At 40.8% G+C, this 25,442-nt stretch overlaps 2 protein-coding genes across 3 annotated transcripts in view; both read left to right on the plus strand.

The window, feature by feature from the left end:
* The window catches only part of LOC307117632 (E3 ubiquitin-protein ligase TRIM39-like), a 35,064-nt gene extending 28,233 nt beyond the window's left edge, over positions 1–6,831 (plus strand). The window contains exons 5-7 of the mRNA XM_079802602.1: positions 2,582–2,732; positions 3,162–3,188; positions 5,809–6,831. Coding sequence (XP_079658728.1) covers positions 2,582–2,732; positions 3,162–3,188; positions 5,809–6,344 — 714 coding nt within the window. The 3' untranslated portion in view covers positions 6,345–6,831. The remainder of the gene's footprint in view (positions 1–2,581; positions 2,733–3,161; positions 3,189–5,808) is intronic.
* Positions 6,832–19,121: 12,290 nt separating this feature from the next.
* The window catches only part of LOC307117634 (E3 ubiquitin-protein ligase TRIM39-like), a 46,822-nt gene continuing 40,501 nt past the window's right edge, over positions 19,122–25,442 (plus strand). For both annotated transcript variants that reach the window (XM_079802604.1, XM_079802605.1), the window contains exon 1: positions 19,122–19,293. In XM_079802604.1, coding sequence (XP_079658730.1) covers positions 19,200–19,293 — 94 coding nt within the window. In that variant the 5' untranslated portion in view covers positions 19,122–19,199. The remainder of the gene's footprint in view (positions 19,294–25,442) is intronic.

The following is a 25,442-nucleotide window of genomic DNA, read 5'->3' on the forward strand; positions in this document are numbered from 1 at the left end:
AGTTCTTTCTTTTCTCCGGACGCTGGACCTCTAATTCTTCCTCTTCCTCGTCACTTTCTGAGATGGTATCAGAATTTAGATCGGAGTCTCCGTCTGACTCCGGCGCTCTGGTCTGTTCATGTGTGTTGGACTGTAAAACATATGATCGCGTACCTTTCTTTCTTAGCTTCGTCTTCCGGATCGCTAGTCTCTTTCTCCTTCCGTTTGGCGGTGTTTCTTTGCTCCGGAAGCTTTCAGCTGCGCGCGCCCCCTCTGCTGTTGGCTCAGCTGCGCATGCTCCTCCTTCTGCTGACTGTTCAGCAGTGCGCGCTCCCTCTTCTCTCTGCTGGGGAGCTGGAGTTGGTCTGGCTGGTAGAATTGGTTGGCTTGGTGGAAATGGAGAGCAGTCGAGATCGGGGTCCACTTTCAGGCCTTGGAGCTCCGCATTGGGATAAATTGTGTATCTCGGCGGTGTTTCATGTGGAAAAGCACAAGCATAAGATGTGTTAGTAATATTAATCTCATTCTGTGGAGGCGCATTCGCCTTTTCTTCATTTTTGTTTTCTTTTTTCAACATTCTTCTCTCCCTCTTATCTGCCTCTTCCACCCAACAATTAATTGTTTTCTCACATTTCCCACATACATGTTTCTTAGAACAACCCTTTGTTATGTCACTCCCTTCTTCAATTGACAATTTTACCATTTTTAACCTTGTACTACTAAGTGTTCCCTCTTTTGGGAAATCATGATATTTGATCAACTTTTCTATATCTAGCATGCATCTTTGGCCATATAATTTTCTCATTTGACAAAATACCGGTGTCTCATATTCAGCTAGCTTGCTTTGGGATTTCCCCATATTGGCAGTCTGATTCTGTGGCTTTTCGCGCGCGCGCTATTAATCTGTTGGACGTCTCCGTACAGATCTGATCTCTTCACCCAAGATCAGCCGGGCGGACACTCTCAATAGTGCCCTTTTCGGGACTGCACACAACTCAGTCCCCGGACTGCACACAACTCAGTCCCCGGACTGCACACAACTCAGTCCCCGGACCGCACACAACTCGGTCCTCGCCCACCCCGGACTGCACACAACTCAGTCCCCGGACCGCACACAACTCGGTCCTCGCCCACGTGATTTCAGTCTCCCTTTTTTTTTTTTTTTTAGAACTTCAATTCACGCTGCATTTGCCACAGATTCAGACTCCCCCTATGGTTTATCCCTACCAATTCAAATTTCAATTTAACCAAATCTCTATTTAAAACTCCCCTTGAATTCTTTCAAGTTTGTCTCTTACCAGAATCGCCCCTTGCCGTCTAGGGTTCGTTTTATCTCGACTCCAGTGGTCGTCCTCCTGGACCTGTAGCGTGTCGGTCCCTCGTCCCTCAATCTAACGGGGTAGGGCTGACGTGAATCAGGATTGCAAGTCACCGGTGCTTTCCAGGTCCAGAAGGTCCGTCCAAGGAGTCCCGCTTCTGACACCAAAATTATTACGGCAAAATTGAATTCGTTGACATCACTAATAAGAGACAAACCTTAGGAAAAAGATTCACTTTATAAAGATTTATTTTTCTTGCAAGAAAGAGCCCACAGTCAACACAGTCATGCAGCCTGTACCGAGTGTGAACTGCTAAAACAAAAGAAAGCACAAACTTTTATACCCCCAATGTTTTAACAACCCCCTCAGTAATTTTCCATACATCTGGCGAAACCCACTGAAGGTTTCGCCTTGAGCAAGAGGTGAGACAATACACAAACGGTCCCCCTTCTGTCTTGGACCTCATTTGAATTCAAAGCAAGAAACACAATGGTCCTTCATCTGTAACAAAGCAAGTTAATCATATATACAGGTCTTGGGAAAACCCTGCCCGGACAGAGTATCACCTACTCTTAATCAACATAACTATTCAAACGCATAGATGCTAGCCAGGAACTCAGATTCCAAGAGCCATAAAGATAAAAGGGACAAAGATAAAAGGGACAATGTATGGCTTCTACAGGTGGGGCCTCTTTGATGTGACTCATTTAAAACACAATAGAGAAAACAGGTCTTGGAAAATAAAATCTTCTGTGATTAAATTTTTCCCCAACACTAGGCTGCCCAGAACAGAACCATACCGCCAATCCAAACTATATGCTAATAGTCAATCAATCATTTTTGACGATAGTGGTCCTGACAGAAACTCATAAAAATTGGATTGAACGAATTTGTTTAATTTGAGTTGAAGTGACCCATCCAAGTGCACACACAGAGTAGTGAACACACACCCAGAGCAGTGGGCCATATTGTTACTGCACAATTGGGGGTTCGGTGTCTTGCTCAAGGGTCTCACCTCACTCGTGGTACTGAGGGTGGAGGAGAGTGCAGGAGAGTGCTGGTTATTCACTCCCCACACCGACAATTTCTGCACAGGTCTGAGACTCGAACCTGCAACCTTTGTGTTACAAGTCCAACTCTCTAACCATTAGGCCACGACTGCTATTAGGGTTTACTCAAACCAATTCATTATTTTGAGCATTAGGGTTTACAGTGTACTGTGTAAAACATATTAACTTTAAATATAAACATCATATTTAACTGTTCTCTCTCTCCTTATGTAGATGTACTCATCTCTGTACAGTCGTCCACACACCAAGAACTGGACTGAGATCAGGATTGACTCTGATGTGTCTAATATGAACTCTCTGATTAGAGCTCTGACTGAACTGAAGAAAACTCAAGAGACACTAAAGGAAAAACTCAATCAAACTGGTATGTGAATATCAAACACAGTAGATATTTGTCAGTAACTAAGAAAGGAATATTATGGGTTAATACAATTTAAGCTCAGTTTGTAAAGGATCACACTGTTTCAAAATGTAATCAACATTTATCAACAACATTTATCAACAACTAACCCTTTCTATGTTAAGTTGTAACTGTCTAAAAAGGTTTCCTCACATGGAGAGTTTACAACTAATTTTTCCTGAATTAAGTGAGCTTTGATAAAAAATACAAGCTTCACATTCTCTTAAATCCTCAATGTTTGTCCTATTGTAAGTATATTTACTGTAAACACATTCTGTGTTGATTTAAAAACTGAGGGATGAGCAACATTTACACACCACTGATGCTGCAGAGAAACTCACTGAAATTATTCCTATAAATAATTCATCATTATATTGTCATCTGTGTTCACAGGGTTGAAGTGTGTGCAGAAGTTTGCAGGTACAGTGTGACTGACACCAATACACTCACAATACTGTTTATAATCTGTATTATACACTCACCTAAAGATTATTAGGAACACCATACTAATACTGTGTTTGACCCCCTTTCGCCTTCACAACTGCCTTAGTTCTACGTGGCATTGATTCAACAAGGTGCTAAAAGCATTCTTTAGAAATGTTGGCCATATTGATAGGAGAGCATCTGCAGTTGATGGAGATTTGTGTGATGCACATCCAGGGCACGAAGCTCCCGTTCCACCACATCCCAAAGATGCTCTATTGGGTTGAGATCTGGAGACTGTGGCGGCCATTTTAGTCCAGTGAACTCATTGTCATGTCCAAGAAACCAGTTTGAAATGATTGGAGCTTTGTGACATGGTGCATTATCCTGCTGGAAGTAGCCATCAGAGGATGGGGACATGGTGCTCATAAAGGGATGGACATGGGCAGAAACAATGCTCAGGTAGGCCGTGGCATTTAAACCATGCCCAATTGGCACTAAGGGGCCTAAAGTGTGCCAAGAAAACATCCCCCACACCATTACACCACCACCACCAGCCTGCGCAGTGGGAACAAGGCATGATGGATCCATGTTCTCATTCTGTTTACGCCAAATTCTGACTCTACCATCTGAATGTCTCAACAGAAATCCAGACTCATCAGACCAGGCAATATTATTCCAGTCTTCAACTGTCCAATTTTGGTGAGCTCGTGCAAATTGTAGCCTCTTTTTCCTATTTGGAGATGAGTGGTAGCCTGGCTCCGCCCTCCTACGTACTTCCGCTCAATTTTCATTTTCCTTCAGTACTACGTCTGGGACTGCGGTGTATGCTTAGGTTTTCCCCTGAACAATTTTTTACCGGTCCAATCAGCGAACAGAGGGAGTGGCAGAGAGCGATGACGTTGATGTCGTGCGCTAGTTTGAGTTGTAGTTCAGTAATGGCGGCGGAGAAAGATGCGAATGTGTGGCAGCGCTGACGAATGTCCAGAAGTTAAAGCCGGAGTGTGGCGAGGTGGACGAGCGAGCGACAGCGGTGTGCGTGATTGAGACACACCGGTCTCGAGTCCTCTCATGAGGGAGCGCGGAGGCATATAAGGACGAGCGATACCGGTGAAGGACGAGAGAGGACCAGGCCTGGATTTGAAGTTGTGTTTTGTTATGTTTGTGCGTGGCAGTCCGTGAGGGGCTGTCGCTTTTACTTGCATTTTGTGTTTATTATTTGATTAAAAGTTGTTACACGTTCGCCGGTTCCCGCCTCCTTCTTCCCTGAACAAACAAACTCCCATTACAAGTCTTTTTCAGCTCCGTTAGTGGTGAAGGAGTTGCTGAAGCCGTCCGTCTCCCACCACCCGCGAGAAAAACCCAGGCTGAATTATCGACTGCTTTTGACAAACACCAAGGTCGTGTGGTTATGTAATTTCTGTCCGAATCCACATCTCTGAGTTTTCAAGAATATATCACTTCAAAACTCACTGTTTATATCCTTTATAGACCCCTTCAGAGCACTGTGCGGTTGCGTGAGCTGTAATTAGCATTTCTAGACTTGTATTTCTTTAATTACTGGCAAGTGTTTACAAGAGCAAAATATTTAATCACCGCTCAAAAAATAAAATAAGAAAAGCACGTAAACATTTGTATTGGGCTGTTATTCACGGCAGCATTTATTCTTATCATACCAAGCATATGACATTTTATTGACAGCATACAATCATGTTATGATTGCACGAGATCTGCACCACGAGAGCAGCGCGTTCCGATCACAAAACTCTCCTCTCCACCGTGAATAAATAACAATCCGAATGCACGAGGTTTTATCACTGACACTGAGGTGGTGTGCACAGTTAATGGCGTGTGACATTCGTCACGACCAAACGTTAGCGATTGGTTAGGCAGATCCAGAGTGACTCCTGGCAGATCCAATCGTTTTAAACTTCAACAGAGAACCCGCCTTCAAGGAAGTAAACGCTTGTCAATGGAGAGTGGCCAGACTCTATGTACAAATGAAATGGACGAGAGTCTGGTAAAACCAGGCTAGATGAGTGGTACCCGGTGGGGTCTTCTGCTGTTGTAGCCCATCCGCCTCAAGGTTGTGTGTGTTGTGGCTTCACAAATGCTTTGCTGCATACCTCGGTTGTAACGAGTGGTTATTTCAGTCAAAGTTGCTCTTCTATCAGCTTGAATCAGTCGGCCCATGACCTCTGACCTCTAGCATCAACAAGACATTTTCGCCCACAGGACTGCCGCATACTGGATGCTTTTCCCTTTTCACACCATTCTTTGTAAACCCTAGAAATGGTTGTGCGTGAAAATCCCAGTAACTGAGCAGATTGTGAAATACTCAGACCGGCCCGTCTGGCACCAACAACCATGCCACGCTCAAAATTGCTTAAATCTCCTTTCTTTCCCATTCCGACATTCAGTGTGGAGTTCAGGAGATTGTCTTGACCAGGACCACACCCCTAAATGCATTGAAACAACTGCCATGTGATTGGTTGATTAGATAATTGCATTAATGAGAAATTTAACAGGAGTTCCTAATAATCCTTTAGGTGAGTGTATACTGTTCATCTGAACATGTTTGTTCTGAAGTTGATTGATAATGTCTGATCTCTCTCAGTGGATCTGACTCTGGATCCTGATACAGCGAATCCACATCTCATCCTGTCTGATGATGGAAAACAAGTCAGTGATGGAGACATTGAGCAGGACATCCCAGAAAACCCAAAGAGATTTGAAGACACATATGTTCTGGCAAAGGAGGGATTCAGTTCAGGGAGATTTTACTATGAGGTGCAGGTGAAGGGAAAGACTGGGTGGAGGTTAGGAGTGGCCAGAGAATCCATTGACAGGAAGGGGACGATTACAGCGAGTCCTGAAGGTGGAGTCTGGATTCTGGGTCTGATTAATGATATTCTATATATAGTTAGTGAAAATCCCTTGGTTATTTTACCTCTGAGAGTGAAACCTGAGAAGGTGGGTGTGTTTGTGGATTATGAGGAGGGTCTGGTCTCTTTTTATGACGTGGAGTCCAGATCTCATCTCTACTCTTTCACTGGTCAGACTTTCACTGACAAACTCTATCCTTTTTTTAACCCAGGCGTTAATGATGAAGGTAAAAACTCAAACCCACTGATCATCACACCTGTCAGATGAAACAAAATAATCATATCTGAAAAGATTGCTGTTTTTAGATTAAAAAACAAAACAAAACCACAACCAATACGTTTTTATTTACAATATGTGCAAAAAAAAAAACATTTGCAGGCTCTCAAAAAACATAACATCCACTATAATGAAATATTTGAGAGTTATGTTGTGTGACATTTGAATGGCCAGTTTATTACGAGTCTATATTTTCTAACCAACACAAAGATTTGTTTGCTGTTAACTTTCATTAATACTTTGCTTTTCAAATCTACTTACATTTGACATATGATTTAATATTATATTGTGAAATTCTACATAGTATGCTACATTTCCAAACTTTCCAGAGTGTTTCTACATGTTACTTTGTAAGGAAATCTCTGAAGCCATTTTCTCTCTCATCTCCAGCTGTTAACTCTGAATGTCTTGTGAAATATTGTGATTTTTGGTTTATACTGTAATAACTGCAGAATCTCAATAAAGACATAAATTCTGATATTGCTTGTAATCTAAACGGATTGCTAATAGGTTCTATGCACGGCGGAGCGTGACGTGTTTCCGGCAAAATATAAGGATGCTCGCTTACTTCCGCCTATCGTAGAGTGCTATGCTACTACAGGAACGCTAGTCAACAAAACATCCAAAGTTAATTTAGTTGATGCTTTTGCTTTACAATTCTTTTTGCTCTAGACATATATATTTATATAGTATATAAATATATAGTATATATCATAATGACATCTAAACGTATGAAAGTATCGTTTCAAAGATGAGAAGACAGCACAAGCCACCAATGCTGTGTGCCACAGTGCACAGCATCTGCTAAATTTAACACTTTTCTAAGATTCCACACCTTTCCCAAAGACAAGGAAGTACAGAAGAGGTGGATAGTTAACATACGACGAGACCATTTTACAGTTACAAACCAGACAAGAGTGTGTAGCCGACATTTCCAAAATACAGACCTGATCGAACCTCCAACTCCAGACGGACGCAGACATCTGAAGAATGGAGCTATCCCGGTGCTTTTTCATTGAAACAACTTCACTGTTTCAGCCCCACGGACCGGAGTTTGGGAAAGGATAGAGCGACCGAACACGGACACTTTACATACCGATGCCCCCTCTATGGAAGTGGAATATTCGGACCACAACTACTGCTCCACTGTCGAGCCGGCTGCCCTTGATTTGTCCCTGGATCACACTGAAGATCTACGCGCTGAAATAGAGAGACCCCAAAAACACATTGAGGAGATTACCCTCAGCAGCAAGTTCTGTTTGGAGCGGTTGGACCCACTTTATATTAGGTGGCCTTAACTACAATGTACTAACATTTTAATTAATAATTTGATACAATGCACTTATTGTGTACATATATGTTTTTACATTGTACTTACATTTTTAAAAATACCTGCATGTAATTACATCAGTAATTAATTTGTGTAGTTACATTTGTAATTACACAGTTGACACTTCCCTTACACCTAACCCTACCCTTAAACTTACCCATACCACCACACCTGTCCCTAACCCTACCCTTAAACTTACCCATACCACCACACCTGTCCCTCACCCTACCCTTAAACTAACCCACACCACCACACCTGTCCCTAACCCTACCCTTAAACTTACCCATACCACCACACCTGTCCCTAACCCTACCCTTAAACTTACCCATACCACCACACCTGTCCCTCACCCTACCCTTAAACTAACCCACACCACCACACCTGTCCCTAACCCTACCCTTAAACTAACCCACACCACCACACCTGTCCCTAACCCTACCCTTAAACTTACCCATACCACCACACCTGTCCCTAACCCTACCCTTAAACTAACCCACACCACCACACCTGTCCCTCACCCTACCCTTAAACTAACCCACACCACCACACCTGTCCCTAACCCTACCCTTAAACTAACCCACACCACCACACCTGTCCCTAACCCTACCCTTAAACTAACCCATATCACCACACCTGTCCCTAACCCTACCCTTAAACTAACCCATATCACCACACCTGTCCCTAACCCTACCCTTAAACTAACCCACACTACCACACCTGTCCCTAACCCTACCCTTAAACTGACCCACACCACCACACCTGTCCCTAACCCTACCCTTAAACTAACCCACACCACCACACCTGTCCCTAACCCTACCCTTAAACTGACCCACACCACCACACCTGTCCCTAACCCTACCCTTAAACTGACCCACACCACCACACCTGTCCCTAACCCTACCCTTAAACTAACCCATATCACCACACCTGTCCCTAACCCTACCCTTAAACTGACCCACACCACCACACCTGTCCCTAACCCTACCCTTAAACTGACCCACACCACCACACCTGTCCCTAACCCTACCCTTAAACTAACCCACACCACCACACCTGTCCCTAACCCTACCCTTAAACTAACCCACACCACCACACCTGTCCCTAACCCTACCCTTAAACTAACCCACACCACCACACCTGTCCCTAACCCTACCCTTAAACTAACCCACACCACCACACCTGTCCCTAACCCTACCCTTAAACTAACCCACACTACCACACCTGTCCCTAACCCTACCCTTAAACTGACCCACACCACCACACCTGTCCCTAACCCTACCCTTAAACTAACCCACACTACCACACCTGTCCCTAACCCTACCCTTAAACTAACCCACACCACCACACCTGTCCCTAACCCTACCCTTAAACTAACCCACACCACCACACCTGTCCCTAACCCTACCCTTAAACTAACCCACACTACCACACCTGTCCCTAACCCTACCCTTAAACTGACCCACACCACCACACCTGTCCCTAACCCTACCCTTAAACTAACCCACACCACCACACCTGTCCCTAACCCTACCCTTAAACTGACCCACACCACCACACCTGTCCCTAACCCTACCCTTAAACTGACCCACACCACCACACCTGTCCCTAACCCTACCCTTAAACTAACCCATATCACCACACCTGTCCCTAACCCTACCCTTAAACTGACCCACACCACCACACCTGTCCCTAACCCTACCCTTAAACTAACCCACACTACCACACCTGTCCCTAACCCTACCCTTAAACTAACCCATATCACCACACCTGTCCCTAACCCTACCCTTAAACTTACCCACACCACCACACCTGTCCCTAACCCTACCCTTAAACTTACCCACACCACCACACCTGTCCCTAACCCTACCCTTAAACTAACCCACACCACCACACCTGTCCCTAACCCTACCCTTAAACTAACCCACACCACCACACCTGTCCCTAACCCTAACCTTAAACTTACCCACACCACCACACCTGTCCCTAACCCTACCCGTATTCCACCTCAATATCAGCAAATGTGTTTTGCGATACAATTTGAACACAGTAAGTACATTGTACTTATTTTTTGATGTTAGTACATAGTACTTAAGGCCACCTAATATAAAGTGGGGCCGAGCGGGGACCGGTTTGCTGCCTCCGATGATGACATTCGGTTTTTCACAAGGTAAGCTGACAATGTCCAGTGTTTGTCATCAGTTGTCATTAATTACTAGGGCTGTCGACCACAACTAAGAGAGCACTATTCCAAGAATAACTGGAAATTAAAGTAAACAAACTCCACTGACTGTCTAGATGAGTGAGTTGTGAGGTCCAGTTTCTGCTCTTGTTAAATGACTTATTCTGTTAATGCTGGCAGTAGGCTTTTTTATTCTCTGTCCTGATATGTTGTATTAATGGACATTACAAATAGGATGCTAATAAATCTACTATGTAATACTGTCTATGATCATCTAACATGCTATCAAAAGAAATATGGGGTACTTTATTTTAATGTGTACCTGTAACAGTGTAATTATACATTTTAAGTACTGAGTAATATTAATTAACTAGATTAGGGTTAGTTGCATGTCATTATGCCTAATTTATAGTTTGTATTATAGTAAATACATGTAATAAGGACACATTAAAATAAAGTGTTACCTAAATATGTCCCACAGGTTTGCAACTCATGGCCACTTGATGGCCTTTTGGAGTCAGATAGAGCCAGCAACAGGCAAGATAGTGCGTGTGACAAGAGCACAGACTGCAGCTAAAACAGATGAGCTCCCTCACACTGCCAATGCAACGGTAAATGTATTATGAAGCATTTAATATTATAAAGATACTGCATTGTTTTGTTTGACAATCAAACTTATGTTATGGTGTTTGTGTAATAGTAATTAATTAAATATATTTTACAGGCTCTTCAACCCATTGACAAATTTTTCCTGTTTATGATATATCTGTCATTGGGTCTGATGCAGAGGGATCTGGCCCACAGATTCAGAATCCACCAATCAATTGTAATCCGCATCATCAACACATGGGCTAACCTTCTCTACACTGTACTTGGAGCTGTGGGCATTTGGCTGGATGAAGAGACTGTCAAAGCTCACATACCAGATGTTTTTCAGTATTACTCTGACACACAAGTGATTTACGACTGTACTGAACTGCGTTGCCAAACACCAAACTCTCTTCTCCTTCAGAGTGAGGTATTCTCTACCTACAAATCTCACTGCACTTTTAAAAGGTTGATTGGGATGGCCCGTAACCTTTGTCATCTCTCTACGAAGGCGCCATCAGTGATAGAGAGATTCTAAAGCAGTCTCGTATTGTGTCTCTTTTAAAACCTACAATGGCTGTAATGGTAGATAAGGGTTTCCTTGTGGAAGACTGTGTTCCCTGCAAAGTCCACATACCTACCTTCCTGTCAAAGAGAGCACAACTGTCTGCTCCAGAGGTCAGGAAAACACAGTCTATTGCAAGACTGAGAGTCCATGTTGAGCGACTCATTCGAAAGGTGAAGGAGCACAAGATATTTAGTACCTCTTTCACTCACAGGCTGCATCAATCAACTCTACACAGTAGCCTGTCTCTTGGTCAACTACCAAAATGGGCCCTTAGTTAAAGCCTGGGCAAGCAATAGCTAATGCTCTTGAAGTAAAATCAGACAGGCAGAAATTAAATATCTATAAATGTTTTCTCTTACTGTATAATCACCTGCAATCTTTTGTATATGAGCCCTTCATTTAATTTACTGTAACCTGAAATGACATTGTCAACAAAGATGGAATTGTGAAAGAAATACTTTAATTAGATGACCTGACAAAATAAAATTACATGTTTGTAAAATCATGCATGAATTCTATTCTTCATTTACTTGTGCATAGAGAGGTATTTTGGCAGATATGTATAAAAGAAAAACCAATCACATCTCTGTTTCAGAGAGCTTAACACAGAAGCGTCTCTGTAAATGCGCTGCACAAACATGTCATCATGGGCACAGACAACAAAGTCACACCATTCCATACCTGTGATAAGCAACTGCCCCTGCACTTGCCAATAATAAGGGTGGCTTTCTGTCAATTTGAATATGCCACGATCAATTCGGAGGTACTTGCAGTCAATGTAGCTTAGTGCATTTAGGCATTTTATTTCAACCAAGCCAAATTATGGTCTCTCAAGCGGGTCATATACCAGCCCATCAGGTGACGCACCCAGCCAAGGTGCATCTGGATGAATCACCAGTCCACATTTCTGTAAGTTCAGGTTTTTCAGAGTTGCATAGTCCTTTAAGGCACCTGCCTCCATATTCAGTCCCCTCTTCATGTGTGCTGTTTGCCGTGTCCCTCGGATGATCCTCTCAGCTAGGTTTTCGGCAGAATTTGGACCTCTAACGTGGCTAACCTCCCTAAAATTTGAAGCGGTCACCCTCACCTTTCTCAGTGAATGCTACTCAGGTGCTGCACTTTGGGATCTTGCTTCTTGCTTCTTCAATGAGGTGTGACTGTGACAAAGTCACAGCCTGTGAATTGAGATGCAGCTGTTCATGGTTTGTTGGCACACATGTACAATATGCTGGCTTTAACTGGTAGCCCTCTGGTGGCACATTTGGAAAAGGGGGTGCATCTTTGTGCGTGATAACACCATTTGTTGCAGGTGGTGGATGCTGATATGAAAGTATACTTCCAGCTTGTACCTTACCGAAGGTGGAGTCCACGAGTGGCTTGTCAGGTGAGATATTCATTGTGCAGATAAGAGGAAGAGAGTCTGGTTTGAAGTCAGCATAGGCAGCTTTAGGGTTGAGGGTTGATGTGTCTGGCAGCTCACCACTGTAGGCCTTTTTACATTATCAGGCAATCGTTAGCTTTTTTGCTACACATTTACTCACACTCAGGTTGTTCCAAACCTGTATGAGTTATTTGAAGAATGTTTGTTCAATGTACAAACATTCTTCAAAATATCTTCTTTTGTGTTCAGCAGAACAAAGAAACTCATACAGGTTTGGAACAACTTGAGTGTGAGTAAATGATGACAGAATTTTAACTATCCCTTTAAAGTTGAGGCACTGTCTTGCGTACACAGCTGCAGTGATGTAGTTAAAAGTGTGGTGTGATGTAGTGTGATAAGGCTGTGACTGCATACCTGATTCCACTTACACCTGTAGCACCTGGTTTGGGCTTCACTACCACCATGGCATCCACAGGTCCTGGCTTCAATCCCTATTTATTAGATGACATTATGACTATAACAAAAGACTTTAGCAAAACAAACATTGTGCCATACATTTAATTGTTCCAAACCATTGTCCGTTGTAGCGTCTGGAGCGTCTCCCAGCTAGGATCAAAGTGATCAGAGATGCTTTCCTCCAAACAGCTCTGCATATAAATTACATTTCTGGCCCACTGGCTCCGGCGCGTCTGAGCCAAATTGCGCCTCCAACTGTTTAATGGCCAGCTAGAAGATGACCAGGAGAGACCTGATGGCCCTTTCTGAACTTCAATCAGATGTTAATCAGCCAGAACAGTTCCCTCACCCCTCAGTCTGGAGGGGCCATGGGTCGTGTGACTCTAATACACACACACACACACACACACACACACACACACACACACACACACACACACACACACACACACACACACACACACACACAATTGTTTAATTGTCATGTGATTCCCATGCCCACATGTGTTGTGTCATGTCATTGGTTAATTGTCTCCTCATTGTTCACTGGTGTCCCTTGTCTAGTCTTTAGTGTCAGTGTATTTAAGCCCTCATGTTTGCCATGTGTCTTTGTCTTGTATTGATGTTGTGTCACAGGTCGGAGCGGACCGCGTGAGTCCCGCTCCTCCCTTATTTTTCACCTCGGGGAGGTTCCCAGTGATACCCCAGACGACCAGACACACGAGGACACTGGAGTAAAGTTTAAAATTACAAGTTTTTTATTAATTTACTTAAAATTGGGGGGAAGGGGAAGTGAGGGGGCTAAAATCCAAGAGGACTGGAGAGTGAGGACACCGCCTCAGAGCTCGCCGGCTCTCTCCGCAGGAGAACCTCAGATAAGTCGTTTCGTCCTTTTTCTCAATGTTTGGCTTCCATGTCCTGCTATGTGCTCACTTGTCCCTTTCTTTCTTTTTCCCAGGGCGGACCTTTCGGGGGATTTACGCCACGGCTTGCTCCTTCTCCTGAACACAGGGGTAGAACGGGTAAGTACAGGGGAACGGGGCGACAGGGGTACCGCTCTCTCTCGGGCGTGCTCCGACGGCTTCCTTTCAGAATGGATCAAGGGGCCGGTATCAGAGAAGCCGGTACCTCCGGGGCATCCGCTGGATCTGGGTCAATACTGGGACTTTTGTTTGGCATACAGGTAAGTATAACTTCGCTCAAAGGATATCACTCACAGACTCTGTAGACACGGTTCGTCAGTTTTTCTCTCCTTGTTCCAGGCTCTGTGATAGCGGTGGCTCAGGGGGCTTGACCACGGCGGTGGTGCTGGATCGGGCGCTTCTCTAGATGGCTTCACATAGGTAAGTGCAGGTAAGGATGACTTTGCTCAATGGATATCACTCACAGACTCCGTAGACACGATTCATCCGTTTCTCTCTCCTTGCTCCAGGCTCCGTGATAGCGGTGGCTCAGGGGGCTTGACCACGGCGGTGGTGCTGGATCGGGCGCTCCTCTAGATGGCTTCACACAGGTAAGTGCAGGTAAGGATGACTTTGCTCCGGGAGTATGTAGCGTTCCCCTCTCCTCTCCTCGGGCCCTGCACACGCACACACAATTTCCTCCGACACAAGCACGTATCAATGGCTATTCACGAGAGTGCTTCCTTGGCTCCGGTCGTGCTACCACCATAGAGACAGAGAGTAGGGTGAGGTTCACAGCGTGAATGGTTAGGGCTAGTTACTCCGCCAGCTTCGGGATCGTACCTTCCCCAGAGAGTGGGTCAGCCTGGAAAATGGTCTCTGGGACGACATGCACACACACAGCAGATTCCAAGTGTACACTCTCAAAGTCAAGATACTGACTCACCCACGGCACTCTACACACTAACCAGGTGTACTTTAAGGTCCAGAGACCCCTTTTCCCGCGTCGTTTATCTCGGGGGGGGGGGAAGATCGCTGAAGCGCTGGTATAGCGAAGAACCAACGAGAAGGACGTTGCTGCTACACCACCCCGGCGGCTTTCACTGTCCGCCGTCTCTGGCTCTCCCACGCTCACTCTCCGCGGTGGGGCCACTCGTGTTCCTAGTTTCAACATCACAAGGCTCATAGATGATAAACTTTCGATGAAGCTGTTACTGTACATGTTTCTCAGGGTACTCACACATTGATCAACCCGTGTGCTCATCTTGTTCTCTCTTCCAGTGTCTGGCTCGCGTCCTGACCGCTGTGCTCTCTCTCCCGAAGGGATTTGCTCATTAGCACTTCCGGCAACTGTCCTGCATGTAACTTCTCAGAATCGGACACACACTTGACACTTGAATCACAATGCAAAACTCAGTCTGTATTATACTCAGCCTCGTCTCTTTTCTTCTCTTTATAGCTCTCCGGATCTTTGATCGCTCAGTCCACAATATCCACCTCGTGCTATCCTTTGTTTGCCCAGATGCCCAGATCCTCTCGCCGCAACGGCTGGAAGCGGCTACCACCACGCTCAGCTTGAGCCCGACCCGGAACTAACAGCTGCGGCTGTGTGTGACCGCTGCAACGACTGACTCCGACTGACTTCTGGAGGCCCTCTTTATACGCCTCCTATCTCCCCTTCACCCAATCCGGAGATCGCGCTGGTTATTGAGAATGAGGAGATACGTCATGGTCGTGGGCGGAGTCTGAGCCCTACACCATTCTGGGATCCCACGCTATTGGTTGCCAGGGGTAACATTGTAAGAGCGATACAGAGATCAGAGCAGGAAAGACGGCTCGAGGAATTATCATTGCGGCGTTTAAGCGGAGAAAACTTAGAAGAAATGGAGAAGAAGAGGTCTCTTACAGGGAGAAACTTACTACCAGCGCCAAGCTGAGGTATTTAGAGAAGCTGATATCAAAAACGTTGACCCATACGAGCTGCCACGGCAGAACTCCGAACTCTTTACCACCTTACACTGAAATGTTTCTATAAATATATTTCCTGTGCATTCTGAATAATAAATATATCTCCCCACTATCCTGCAGCAGTCCAGTGCTCGTCATCATAGCAGTGTTTTTCTCTTACTGATCATATTTTATACCTGTTGAGTTTATATTTTTAAATTAATTTGACTAAAAATTTAAATGATCGTTTGTGTGCGCTGGTGCTTTTATTCCAGCCTTCTTAAGTAGAATGAATGCTCGGTACGTGCCTTAAATGAATGTAACGTTAACAATGTTAAATATTGAATTAAACTTAAACAGTGATGCACACAGTAGAGGAAAATGACAGTCAACTAGGCTACCTTGAATATTAATTAAGCGTTTTGGGCATAAACATGTTTATAACATACACTAAAATGACTGACAATGAAAAATGACAGAATAGTGATCAACATGTTTAATACAAATAAATAAAGGTTCGTATTGATCAGGTGTCTCACACTTCAGCATCGCGCTCACTAGTCAAGACCATGACTGACACCCTGTGGTGAAATAATGGCATACGTTTACCAGCCGCTGCTTTCTCAGATCGGCTTGGGTGGATTAAAACGTCATGTTCAGTTGAGTTTGGAAAACTATGTACATAGTAATCATCAGAATATCTCTTCTCCAGTCTCTGTCCGAATCCATTACCTGGCGGGCAGACCCCCAAAATGGCGGAAGGGGGGCGGGGCGCTGTGTCGTGACGACATCTCCTCATTCTCAATTGGAGCACCTGCCGCCGATTCTCTATGATTTTTGGCGCGGGGACGGGAACCCGGAAGTAGTGGTGTTTGATCCGGGCGGAACAAATCTCCGCCACTATGGTTCCGCCCCAGGAAAAGTCACACCGTGACATCATAACCCATTGTTGGTGAGTTTTCTGTTCTACCATGTGATGTAAAGCTAAGTCTTTGTTTCTAGTTTATGCCAAGTCAAGTCTTTGTTTTATGTTTTGGATTTGGAGTTAATTAAACTGCACTTGGGTTCTTAAACTTGCCCCAGTGGACTAATCGTTACATAAGTATATTTCTGAGAAGTACATCAAGTATATATTCTGAAAAATATATAAAATGTAGACTGAAAGTATACTTTCTTATTTTTAGTTTAAAAGAAGTATACTAATAGCACACTTGAATAAACGTCTTTTTCATAAGGGTAGTCTAGTCGAGATGTAATAAAAGCATGAATTACTTTTTCAAAATCCTTGCGCAGTGTGTAGTATTTATGAGGACCTATTGACAGAAATGCAATATAATATACATAACTCTGTTTTCAGTGGTGTATAAAGACCTTACATAATGAACCGTTATGTTTTTATTACCTTAGAATGAGCCATTTCTATACACACACCGCGGGTCCCCTTACAGTGAAGTCACCATTTTGCGCTGCCATGTTTCTACAGTAGCCTAGGATATTTTTCTCACACAAATGCACCACTTCATTTCAGAAGGCCTTTATTAAAGGTGGGGTAGGTAAGTCTGATCTAAAACACTTTTGTCCAAATTTGTTTAAACTGTCTTTATATGTCAATACATAATTAAAATTTAAGTACTCTGAAAAAGAGAGTATAAAAATCGAGTGACTCTAGACTTTTTAATCTGCAATAAACACCGCTCATTATTTTCGTTCGGGCCGAATCAAGTGATTGGCTTGGGCGACTGTCACTCTCTCTCGCTACCATGGCTACCACCGCTTTTGCTCCAGGATCCGCCCACATGCGCCCCAGTGTTGCCAAGTCGGGCTACTTCAGCACTGTTGCCGCGGCTGTTTTTCATGTCCGCGGGTTGAAGCGACCCCAATTATGTGATGTTTTGCCCTGGGATTTTGCGAATTTTAGCAGGAAGCCCTACCAAAAAGACACATATTTACCCCCCAAATACGATTTATTGTTTTATTTTTTATTTTTTATTTTTTTACCGGAGAAACACGATTGGGCTTGTTTTGGGCTAGTTTTGAGTAGCAATTGGGCAGATTTTGTTGTGAAAACCTGGCAACCCTGGCACACCCGTTTGAGTTCAAGAGGCTGTATTTCTGCTGGACAGGTAATCTTTCATTTTGATTATACATTTTGTTGGTTTATGTTTTCATGAAGCATGTCTCACTAGCACACGTAGCTGCCTAATATAGCTAACATAACATTACTTAGCATAAAGTTACAATGTTATACACTTAGCGAGCCATTAGTAGAGATGATAAATACTCAATATGCTTAGCTTAAGTTGATCGCTGTCGTGTTGAATTTCGCAAAATGTAACTTTAGATAACAAAATGCATGTGTAAAAGCTAGTACACCGCATCCAGGAACTTTTTTTTAGAACTAAGTTAGCTTTAGCTACTACCCTCTGTCTAAACTCTTTTACCATGTTCACCGGGAACTTTACCTGCACGTTTATTTCGGCCCTTGGTTTGTTTTTATATACTCTACCAATGTTTACTGATGTTTTTATCTTGTATCTGTGTGTGTCGTAGACACTGTGTTGTGTGTGTATTTTAAACTTTACCAGTATCGTTATTCTAGCTTGAGAGTGAGTACTAAAAGACATCTTATTTGTTTATATTCATAATGATAAAGTTAGATTTTTTTATTACATGTGATTCTGACATGATGTCACTACATGCACTTCTTCTCCGCTCGTCTCAGGTAAATAATGCGTCTTCCTCCAGCTGAGCTGAGCGGTCGTTGTGGCGTGTTCATGTGTTTTGGGGGCGTGGCTTTGGAAAGAGCCCAGAAGGGAGAAGGTGGAGTGAATGGAAATAATGAGCTGTCTTTAAAACAGTCGTGAGAGGTCTACAGGCACTCAATTTTCATACTTTCTTTTTCAGAGTACTTACATTTTAATTATGTATTGATATATAAAGAAAGTTTAAACAAATTTGGAAAAAAGTTTTTTAACCAAATCCTACCTACCCTACCTTTAACCCCCCTGAGCTGTGTTGAGCAGTTATATGATGGATAGATGCACGTTTATGGACATCAAAACAGAAACATCCATTCACTGCCATTACAAAACTTGGAAGAGCCAGGAATTTTTTTAAATATAACTCTGATTGTATTCGTCTGAAAGAACGAATTTCATTTTTTGGTGAACTATCTTTTTAAATTTTTGATAAATGCTACAATTATCTAAAAATGATTAAAGTTGATTAAAAAACACTCTCTCCAAGACTTTCAATAAAAAGGGAAGCTGCAATTGTGTATACTGTGATAACTTGATATTCTAAAAGTTTCTTACACGGTTAGTCACTCAGCAGGGATGAATTATGAACTGCTTCCACATTTATGATTATGGGTGGAGCTCTGTGACATCACTGCAGGTGAGTTAAGACTTCAGGGAAAATGAAACTCAACAGGTAAACAGGAAGCTTCATCAAACAACAGCATTTCATTTCAGAGCATTGCAGCAAAACTCACAAATGGAACAAAGGACACAAAAAAGGACACATCCCTCTGTTGAAGAGAAGGGGGAAAAGAAGAAAACCAAGGAAGAGAAAAAACTGCCAGATAAAGGTATGTTAAGAAAATTAATATAAACGAAACTAGGTTATCTAACGTTAGCTGGCTAGTGAATTAACATAGCCTAGGTAGCATATCATCTTGTTTATAGGAAAGTTTGTGTAGGGATGTGCAATTGCTCATGGACTATTAAATTGTCTTCACGATCTGCTTTTGAAGAAATATTGTAGTATCGTGCTATTCTATCACTTTAACGCAGAGGTAGAGTTACACTCTCGAGGACACGAGTTACACTCTCGAGGACAATCACAAAAGGATATTTTACATTTATTTCGTATATAAGAAGATACTGTTTACCTTAAGTTATTTTTTTTGTAGTTTATTTTCTCTTCACTTAATCACATGTTGCTAATTTTTTAACCATGGTTAACTTGTTTACAGTAAATGCATTGTCTGTTAATTTAGCTTAGCTATTAGTAGCTTGTGAGCTAAAAACTGTTACTACACAAATAACAGCTCTTTACAATCGTAGTAACGTAGACAAGCAACTACAACTTAATTCTCCTCAAAAAAAGCTTTCCTCCACAGTGGACAAAATACACTGATCTCTATGAGCAGACGCTGAGAGACAGATCCGAAGGGACCGTCTGCAAAGAGTAAAACCTGAAGAGCGTTACTACAAAAACTGTGTGTAACACACTGTACTGTCACTAAATTCAGTTCACACATTACTTCTGTCCTGGTGATTAAACTACAACACTTATTTTGGGGAAATTTGCTTTTTTCATGATTAAAAAGAAGACATTTTTCCAAACCAAGTGTTATAGTATAACCAGCAGGACAGCAGTGATGTGTGAACTGAATGTGGTGACAGTACAGTGTATTACAGTGAAGATATTGAATATATTTTCCATAATATTGAAGTCATTGCATATTTGTTTTTTATTTCTTTATCAAGAAAAAAATTCAAAGACATTTTTCTAAAATAAGTGTTGTAGTATAATGCCTCGGTTACGCATCCAACCTTTGTTCCCTGAAGGAGGGAACGGAGACGCCAGGTCGGAGACCGACAAATCTCGCTCGCAAGAGCCAATCTACTTCGAGTGTAACTAAACGAGCCAATGCATAGGCCTGTCACAATAACAAATTTTGCTGGACGATAATTTGGCCAAGAAATTATTGCAATAAACGATAATATTGTTGTTCTGAGACCATTTTCATCTAAAATAATGATAATGGCATAATAATGCAGGTACACCTTTTCAAAGATCAATAAACTTTATTATTAAAGACTTATGTCTAAAGACTATTTAACACTGAAAACGGAAAACATTTTAAATATCCACAATAAATGAACAAAACAACGAAAAACAATAAAAGCAATGGACTCTCAGTCTGTTAACAAAAAATGCACTTGAATTAGGGATGGGCATGATTAATCGACGATCGATAATTGATCGTTAAGAATTTCGTCGATCACGTTAATTTGTTATCGATTAATCTAATGCATTTTTTTAAAATCTAATGCAGGTTGTTGCGTAGTGTAAGTCTTGAAGCAATTAAATGAATTTCACTGTGTGGCAGCAATTAAACATTTTACCACCAGGGTGCAATATTTGACACCATACTCGGTTATCTGTGATCTTCCGTTTTTATTTAAAAAGAATAATCATGAAGAGGTCCCGGCGAAGTGGAACCATTTTGATTTAAAAAGCGAAATAGTTCACTGCAAACATTGCAATGCCGTGAATAAGTAGCCTACAACACGGCCATGACTCAAAACATGTACCACTTAAACAAAGTGCATCCGTCCCTGGTTAATGTCGATGGTGGTGCATCCTGCTCTCAGTCTCAACCTAGCATCAAGGTGGGCTAGCCAAGTTAGCGCGGAGGTACCTGTGCATCCCGGCAACGTCAGTCCCCTCAGAGCGGGTGTGTTCAGCGGCTGGACTGACGGTCACCAGGTTGCGGTCACGTCTGACCCCAGATCATGTCAACGTGCTTATGTTTCTCAACAAAAATCAGTAGACGGGTGCAGAAGTTGTATGCGAGTTACTAAAGTTAGTTATTTTTCACGAGGCTTTAAGTAGCCTAATTTGTTAAGTTAGCCTAATTGCTCGCATGCACACGCATCTATGTTCAGATTGCCTAACTGAACGTAGTTTAACTGTCTTCCACAAGTTGATCTTGTAATAAAGGTCTCCTCGAGGAAAAACACACTGTATTTTTATATTCATTGCATTTTTGAATTATAAAAGTTAAATAATAAATTTTATTATAAAAATATTAATGATTAATCGATAGTCGATCGTTAATTCTCCCGACGATCGACTAAGAATTTAATCGAATGCCCATCCCTAACTTGAATAAATACCAAAAAAAATCAATAAAATGGATGAAAACTGCATTTAACTGCAACTTTAACATTTGTTAAAGAATGTTTTTGCACACAAAAAGTATTCTCAACACTTTATCAGAATCAGAATCAGAATCAAAACCCGAAAGAGCTTTATTGCCAAGTTTGCTTGCACACACAAGGAATTTTTCTTGGTGCTGAAGCTTCCAGTGCACATATACAATACAAACACAACAAGAAAATAGTTATACAAATTCTAAGAATAAAAATTAAAGTAATTAAACTAATGTTGAACCACGGGAGTCACGTGTGTGTGTGTGTGTGTGTGTGTGTGTGTGTGTGTGTGTGTGTGTGTGTGTGTGTGTGTGTGTGTGTGTGTGTGTGTGTGTGTGTGTGTGTGTGTGTGTGTGTGTGTGTGTGTGTGTGTGTGTGTGTGTGTGTGTGTGTGTGTGTGTATACATATATATATGCACATACATACATATATATGCACATACATACATACATATATATGCACATACATACATACATATATATGCACATACATACATACATATATATGCACATACATACATACATATATATGCACATACATACATACATACATATATATGCACATACATACATACATATATATGCACATACATACATACATATATATGCACATACATACATACATACATATATATGCACATACATACATACATACATATATATGCACATACATACATACATACATATATATGCACATACATACATACATACATATATATGCACATACATACATACATACATATATATGCACATACATACATACATACATACATATATATGCACATACATACATACATACATACATATATATGCACATACATACATACATACATACATATATATGCACATACATACATACATACATACATATATATGCACATACATACATACATACATACATATATATGCACATACATACATACATACATACATATATATGCACATACATACATACATACATACATATATATGCACATACATACATACATACATACATATATATGCACATACATACATACATACATACATATATATGCACATACATACATACATACATACATATATATGCACATACATACATACATACATACATATATATGCACATACATACATACATACATACATATATATGCACATACATACATACATACATATATATGCACATACATACATACATACATATATATGCACATACATACATACATACATATATATGCACATACATACATACATACATATATATGCACATACATACATACATACATATATATGCACATACATACATACATACATATATATGCACATACATACATACATACATATATATGCACATACATACATACATACATATATATGCACATACATACATACATACATATATATGCACATACATACATACATATATATGAGGCGCCACGTAGGATTTAAATCAAACTTCGCTTATCAATACATACATAACACACGTGCATATACACCTATAAATTACTCGCATATACATGTATACTATTGGATGTTCAAAATACATATATGAAATACACGTGCACACTAATATGAAATCCACACCAATACATATTATGTTAGTAATGAATGCATACACACTCGTGAATAACTTGCATATAAATATAAACTTGACGCACGCATAGACCTATAAATACTCGCATATACATATAAACTTCCATGCATATACACCTATAAACACTCGCACATACATATACACTCACTGCACGCAGACACACCTATACACACTCGCACATACATATTCTTCCATGCATATACACCTATAAACAATCGCACATACATATAAACTCGATGCGCGCATACACATCCATAAAACACTCGCGCACACATACAGAATAAAACGTGGATGCATGCTTTAGTTGTGTATATATGTATATGCGAGTGATTTCATATGTAGATGTGCGTGAACTTTTCAGTGCAAACGGAAGGCATTTCAGTGTAAAAGGAAGTCATTAATGGGGTCTTCCTCATGCAGATCGACATGATTTTCAGAGTGACCTTAATAGCTGTTACGAAGTGTTTTATTTGCTTGTTCAAGGTGCAATGAAGACGTTATCAGGCCTCTTAAGTTTTGAACTGAGTTCAGAGTGAGATTTTGGCGACGGCAGCAGGGGATTGGGTGGGGACGAGGTTCTGATCTGAAAAATGACACTAATTTGTATAAATAAATAAATAAATAATGATATTTTTTTTAATTTAATTTAACATTTCTGTGTGTGTGTGTGTGTGTGTGTGTGTGTGTGTGTGTGTGTGTGTGTGTGTGTGTGTGTGTGTGTGTGTGTGTGTGTACATACATATATATGCACATACATACATATATATGCACATACATACATATATATGCACATACATACATATATATGCACATACATACATACATATATATGCACATACATACATACATATATATGCACATACATACATACATATATATGCACATACATACATACATATATATGCACATACATACATACATATATATGCACATACATACATACATATATATGCACATACATACATACATACATATATATGCACATACATACATACATATATATGCACATACATACATACATATATATGCACATACATACATACATACATATATATGCACATACATACATACATACATATATATGCACATACATACATACATACATATATATGCACATACATACATACATATATATGCACATACATACATACATATATATGCACATACATACATACATATATATGCACATACATACATATATATGCACATACATACATATATATGCACATACATACATATATATGCACATACATACATACATATATATGCACATACATACATACATATATATGCACATACATACATACATATATATGCACATACATACATACATATATATGCACATACATACATACATATATATGCACATACATACATACATATATATGCACATACATACATACATATATATGCACATACATACATACATATATATGCACATACATACATACATATATATGCACATACATACATACATATATATGCACATACATACATACATATATATGCACATACATACATACATATATATGCACATACATACATACATATATATGCACATACATACATACATATATATGCACATACATACATACATACATATATATGCACATACATACATACATATATATGCACATACATACATACATACATATATATGCACATACATACATACATATATATGCACATACATACATACATATATATGCACATACATACATACATATATATGCACATACATACATACATATATATGCACATATATATATATATATATATATATATATATATATATATATATATATATATATATATATATATATATATATATATATGTATGTATGTGTGTATATACATATATATGTATGTATGTATGTATATGTGTATGTGTATGTCAATTCAAATTTATTTGTATAGCGCTTTTCACAATACACATGTGTAACGAAGTATGTAGGTTCAGGGAAGAAGGAAGCAGGAACCGGCGAACAATAAACAACAAACTTTAATCAAATAAACAAACAAAGTGAAAGTAAAAGCGGCAGCCCCTCACGGACGACTGCCGCGCACATACATAAACAAAACGTAAACAAAATACAAATCATAGTCCGGGGGCCTGTACCATGATGGTAGTTTAACAAACTCAGGGTTACAGGATTAGTTTTGAGTTGACAAAACCAAACCAATCTATTCAGGCTTTGTTGGTCTCATGATGCTGATCAT

Source organism: Gobio gobio, assembly GCF_949357685.1.
Source record: "Gobio gobio genome assembly, chromosome: 21".
Lineage (NCBI taxonomy): Eukaryota > Metazoa > Chordata > Actinopteri > Cypriniformes > Gobionidae > Gobio > Gobio gobio.